This window comes from Galeopterus variegatus, unplaced genomic scaffold (genome assembly GCF_000696425.1).
Source record: "Galeopterus variegatus unplaced genomic scaffold, G_variegatus-3.0.2 Scaffold5699, whole genome shotgun sequence".
NCBI lineage: Eukaryota > Metazoa > Chordata > Mammalia > Dermoptera > Cynocephalidae > Galeopterus > Galeopterus variegatus.
This window is the reverse complement of record NW_007731810.1, coordinates 38247-44098: the sequence shown is the minus strand read 5'-3', so window position 1 is coordinate 44098 and position 5852 is coordinate 38247. Positions and strand designations below refer to the sequence as shown.

The 5852-nt window shown below is 37.4% G+C and overlaps 1 protein-coding gene across 1 annotated transcript in view; it reads right to left on the bottom strand.

Annotated features, from left to right (window-relative positions):
- Positions 1–4931, bottom strand: part of TRPC6 (transient receptor potential cation channel, subfamily C, member 6) — a 59796-nt gene extending 54865 nt beyond the window's left edge. Inside the window, exon 1 of the mRNA XM_008589861.1 lies at positions 4925–4931. Coding sequence (XP_008588083.1) covers positions 4925–4929 — 5 coding nt within the window. The 5' untranslated portion in view covers positions 4930–4931. The remainder of the gene's footprint in view (positions 1–4924) is intronic.
- Positions 4932–5852: the final 921 nt, after the last annotated feature.

Sequence of the window (5852 nt, the reverse complement as noted above, 5' to 3'; positions counted from 1 at the left end):
AGTGCAGAGTTTAAATGGTGGGAACAGCAAATAATCCAACACAGAAATGAAAGAAAAAACACAGCACCCACAACCAGAGACAAAGTTTCATATTAACTAGTAAAGGTCTCATTTCACCAGAGAACACCTATAATACCTAGAAGGACCAGAAGTCCCCTGGGCTACCAAGCCAGAAAGGGAAGAGGGCCAGGGGCCTTAGCAATGCTCTCTGACACTCCCAACCAATCCCAGGGTGGGGGACGAGGGCCTCCACATGACCCCCTGACACATGCAGACACCCCAGTGGTGACCACCAAACCACCACAGGAAGCTATCTGGGCTCTCCCAGCCAAGGCAATGGGGGGCCTCGGTGGGGGACGAGGGCCTCCACATGACCCCCTGACACATGCAGACACCCCAGTGGTGACCACAAAACCACCACAGGAAGCTATCTGGGCTCTCCCAGCCAAGGCAATGGGGGGCCTCGGGCCTCAGCCATGCCACCCCGACATGTGCAACCAGCCCAACAATGACCACCAAACTGCTGCAGGAAGCACCCTTGGCTCTCCCAAGTCAGGGCAGTGGGAGGCCTTGGGCCTCAGTCATACCCCCCTGACATATGCAACCAGCCCAGCGATGACCACCAAGCCACAGCAAGAAGGGCCCCAGGTACCCTGAGCTGGGACAGTGGTGGGTGACGGCTTTCGCCATACCCCCCTGACATCTGCACCCAGCCCAGCAATGGCTAAGCCACCTTTGGAAGTCCCCCAGTCTCCCCTATGGGAATGAGGCGGGTGCCACAAGCCTCAATACCACCCCTCCTCCTTCCTCCTTCTTCCATCCCATTTATTTCCCCTTTTCCCTCTCCCCCTCCCTCCTAACTCTCTGCAACAACATCCTAGAATGTAAAAAATAATATTAATAAAATTACATTTTCTTTCAAAAAAAAATTTTAAGCCTTATATTCATATAGGTTGGTTATATTGCTATTTCTTGGTTTTTCAGTTTGGCATTACCCATGGACTTCCCATCATGAGAGTTGAGGGCGTAGCTCTCTTTCACAATCCCACACCATATCCTCATTCTCTTCTCATACCCACACCCACACAGACACACACTTCATGGTCCCTTATCATTCTAGTACAGTTATGACTTTTTGAAGATAACTATTTACTGCTTACGCCATGACAATGCAAATGCTAGTCATAGCTAAGACAAGTAAGTAAACTATGCAGTCTCTTCTGGATCAGCTTCCCTCTGACCTGAAAACCAGTAGTTAAAAATTCTCTTCATTGCTTAATACTCTATGTACATATGACTAATTCAGCCATATTCTCTTCTCCTTCAATGTAAATCTATTTTAATACATTCAACATATTATATGGGGTTTTTATGTTGTTTTTTGTTTTTTTAATTTTGCCTTTTTGAAGAATCTCTCCTGTAGTCCTCTGATATGCTAATCTGGACCAGTCGCCACCAAGATTTCATACACATGTGCTGTCTTCAAATCTTTTTGGTATCATTCCAAGGATTCTCTGCTTTGCTTTTGTGTTGGGTTCCTCGTTTACCATATCCCAGATCTTTCTGTTTCTTAGTTCCTCCCTTATTCTAGTACAGCACATCCTCCACTAGCTGACTGACAAAGCATACACGGGAGGTAAATTTTTTGAGACATTGCTGTCTAAAAATGACTTTGTCCTATATCTGAACTTAATTGACAGTTTGGCTGGGTAGAGAGCTCTAGGTTGACAATGATTTTGAAGGCCTTGCTCTGTTAAATTATAGATTTTTGCAGTTACTCTTGAGAAGTATGATGTAATTTTTATTCTGGTGTCTTAAAATTACAAAATTGCTTATTGGAGGGAGTATCTTTTTCTTTATAGTGCTGGGCACTCAGTAAGCCCTTTTAATCTGGAAAAAAAATGTCCTTTTTGAGAAATACTTTTACCCTATTCTCTGATAATTTTGTTTCCTGCTTGCAATGTTCTGTTTCTGGAACTCTTTCTCTTTGGATATTGGACATTCTGATTTTCCTTTAACTTTTTATCTTTTCTCTTATATTCCAATTATTTATCTTTTTGGATTACATTCTGGGAGATTTCTTCAACTCTGTCTTCTAATACATCAATTGAAATTTTTTCTGCTATTATATTTTTAATTTTCAAGAACATCTTTTTGTTCTTCAAATGTTTCTTTTTATAACATATTTCTTCTTTCAAAGATGCAACATCTTCTCTTATCTCTCTGGGGACATTAGTGATAAAGTCTGCACAGATCACACTTCAGAGAGCTTATCCTTGCCTCTATATATTTGTTTGCTTTGGTCTCTGTATTTTATATTAGAGTTTTTCCTTAAATAGCTAATGATTCTTAGTAGATATTCTTTTTCACTTTTTAAAGAAATATTTCTTTGAATGTCTTTTGCAAGAGAGTGCAATTTTCCCTTATAAGAACTAGACTATAGCTAATGATTCTTAGTAGATATTCTTTTTCACTTTTTAAAGAAATATTTCTTTGAATGTTTTTTGCAAGAGAGTGCAATTTTCCCTTATAAGAACTAGACTGAATCTAATGGTTTTAGCAAAAGGTGATTGTTGAGTTAGAGGTGAGTTTGCAGAAGAGCAGCATTATTTCTGAGTTAACAGAATGGATGAGGTAGAAGAGACAGGAGGTCGCTAAGGTTTGACACATGAGCAACCCATTCATCATCTTTCATATGAAATTCTTAAACCTCTTCTCCTCTTTTCTGGCTTCTAATAACCTTGTTAGCTTTTCACTTCCTTTCTTGTCTTCTGTATTTATTACTTTTCATAGTCTGTTGCAGACAAGAGGAAGCTAAAAGTTTAGGGGGAGAGGAGGTATATGCTGAACATGGAGNGTCGCTAAGGTTTGACACATGAGCAACCCATTCATCATCTTTCATATGAAATTCTTAAACCCCTTTTCCTCTTTTCTGGCTTCTAATAACCTTGTTAGCTTTTCACTTCCTTTCTTGTCTTCTGTATTTATTACTTTTCATAGTCTGTTGCAGACAAGAGGAAGCTAAAAGTTTAGGGGGAGAGGAGGTATATGCTGAACATGGAGAATGCTTTGGAAAAGAAAAAAATGTAAAATTAAGGTAGAAATTAGCTGGATCAGGGGATTTTTAAGAGTTAGATGCAAGTACAGGGAGTGAGAACTTGCAAAAATGTTCACGTGTAACTAAAAAAAATGACACAAAATAATACCAAGTAACAAAAAATCAAGAACCAAGCCTCTTTTTTGTTCTTTTTCATCCATTAAAATGGGAAAAATAATTATCCCAGTCTATCTCAAAGGATTATTTTCAGAGTCAATTGAAGTTATAAATATGGAAAGCACTTAAATTTAGATTTCATTGTTTTTACAACCACAGGAATATTCACTTATAGGAACAAAAAGGACACTTGAACTGTATCACTTTTCAGCTATTATTCAGTTAGAAGACCCATGAAAAAGACAAGGGCTGGGATGGTAACTAATGTATGTGGTTTTGTCTTGTTAAAGAAAAAAATTATAATCAACAACTTTACTTATAACTCAATTTCTAANGTTTTGTCTTGTTAAAGAAAAAAATTATAATCAACAACTTTACTTATAACTCAATTTCTAATCTGGTTTTCAAGGTTTTATTGGTTCATACAATACTTCTTAGTTTACACTGAGCTACAATAAGCCTAAGTCACGACATATTTGTGATTAATGATTTTAATGCCCATTTATTTGAATAACGGCAAGTTCTATCTTGGCAAGACACTAATCCTAATGATATGCCCTTTTCCCTTCTAAAGTACTATATGGCTTTCATAACTATAACTTCCATCCTCTTCGAAGGAATAGCAAAGACATTTCCATAGAAAATGTTGGGGGGTTTTTCCCCATTTTAAAGCATTTCCTGTCTTGATCGTTGTGGCTACAAATATTAATTATACACAGTAACATTAATTTTGGATACATTTTTAAAGGCCTGGATGACCACATCTCTTTAGCACTCTGTCAACAGGAAAGCCAGATACAGAATGTTTATATAGGCATTTTTGGTTGCTTTTTAGAAAGACAATAAATGCACACACAATGNAGAATGTTTATATAGGCATTTTTGGTTGCTTTTTAGAAAGACAATAAATGCACACACAATGAGGTCAGTACCCTGTGCATGAGTAGTTAAAGTGAAAGCTGCTTGCATGTTGACAGAACAAAATGCATGCTTTGCTGCTCTCCTTTTTTTTTTCTATTGAAATGTAATTGATCGTTAAGTATCTGTGGGGTACAGAGTTGAATATTAGTACCTGTGTGCAATATGTGATGCTCAAATCAGTATAATTCGTATATTCAGCATTACACAATGTAATCATTTTTTGCTGCTCTCCTTGTCTTTCTTAACTGCGCTCTAGAAAAGCAGCAAAAGATTCTACATGTATTTTTCGTCACAAGTAGTGTCACTTAATCCCTGATTTTCATACGCAAAAGCAAAATGCATAAAACAAATTTTAAGCAACAAACACTGACAACCTTTCAAGAAAGATACTGTATGTTACTAGGTTACATTACCTCTCTGAAAATGGATTTTATAAAACTATTGTAGAATTGTACATTAATAGCAAATTAATGTAGAAAAAAAATCTATTAAAAAGAGAAACAACTCAGTTTGCAGCACTACATCAGCAAAAGAGATATTTTCTTTTTGGCTAAAGGGCACACTTTTACAGTCTGTGCTTCTCTTTAAGAAAAATATTAAGAAATTTTCTTCATCTATTTAGCCACATTTAGCATGGTAAAAAGTTTAGTAAACTACATTTTCATGTCTTTTTCTTTAAGTTTGTTTTATCACAGTATATAAATACCAGTTCTAAGAAAGACGGTAATTAGCTACTGCCCCCATGGCACTCAAATATCAATTAGGTCATGAAACCAAGTTTTTACATACCTCATTTTCCTGACTGTTTTGTTCGCAAAATAGTCCCAGTTGCTCCAGATAGTGAGAGATAGAATAATCCATCTCTGTTGAAAATGCCAGCAACACAAATTAGCTTCTGAGTAGAATGGACTATGTGCTTGAGTCCAGAGCATGTGTGGTAATTTTCTCTACTTCCTGTTCAAATATGATGCACTTTCATCAAATGGAACTGTTCCTATACCAACTAAGCTCTATACTTAGTACCCAGCTTCGGTTTTACTTCTTGCTTCAGAAATTTTTCCAAATATTTGAATTAATGCACAATTCTACTTAAAAGTAGAAGTGTTAAAAATGTAAATGGCATGTAACTATTCCAGGCAGCATCAAGAACCACCATAGTAGGCTTCTTAGATTCATCCTAGAAAAGTAGAAATAAAGGTACTTCCAGAATATATGTTTTATTACAAGCAGTATTATCCATGGGAAGAATTAGACTTGGGATATTTAGTGATTAATGATCAATACAAATAGCACATTTGCAGACAACTACAGGAGGATGAATGATGGAAGTAGTTTTATTCCGATTTTATAACACTGAGACTGTTTTCACTCTGTCTACTTAATCTCTGGCCACATACCCCAAGCCCTTCCTCCGAAGCTGAGAAAACAGTGAACAGTCAGAGTGGTTTTCCTCAGTCCCATGAGAGTCAGGACTATTCAGCCTTATTTACCACTAAACTCACCACTTTTAGCCAGGAGGATGAATGATGGAAGTAGTTTTATTCCGATTTTATAACACTGAGACTGTTTTCACTCCGTCTACTTAATCTCTGGCCACATACCCCAAGCCCTTCCTCCGAAGCTGAGAAAACAGTGAACAATCAGAGTGGTTTTCCTCAGTCCCATGAGAGTCAGGACTATTCAGCCTTATTTACCACTAAACTCACCACTTTTAGCC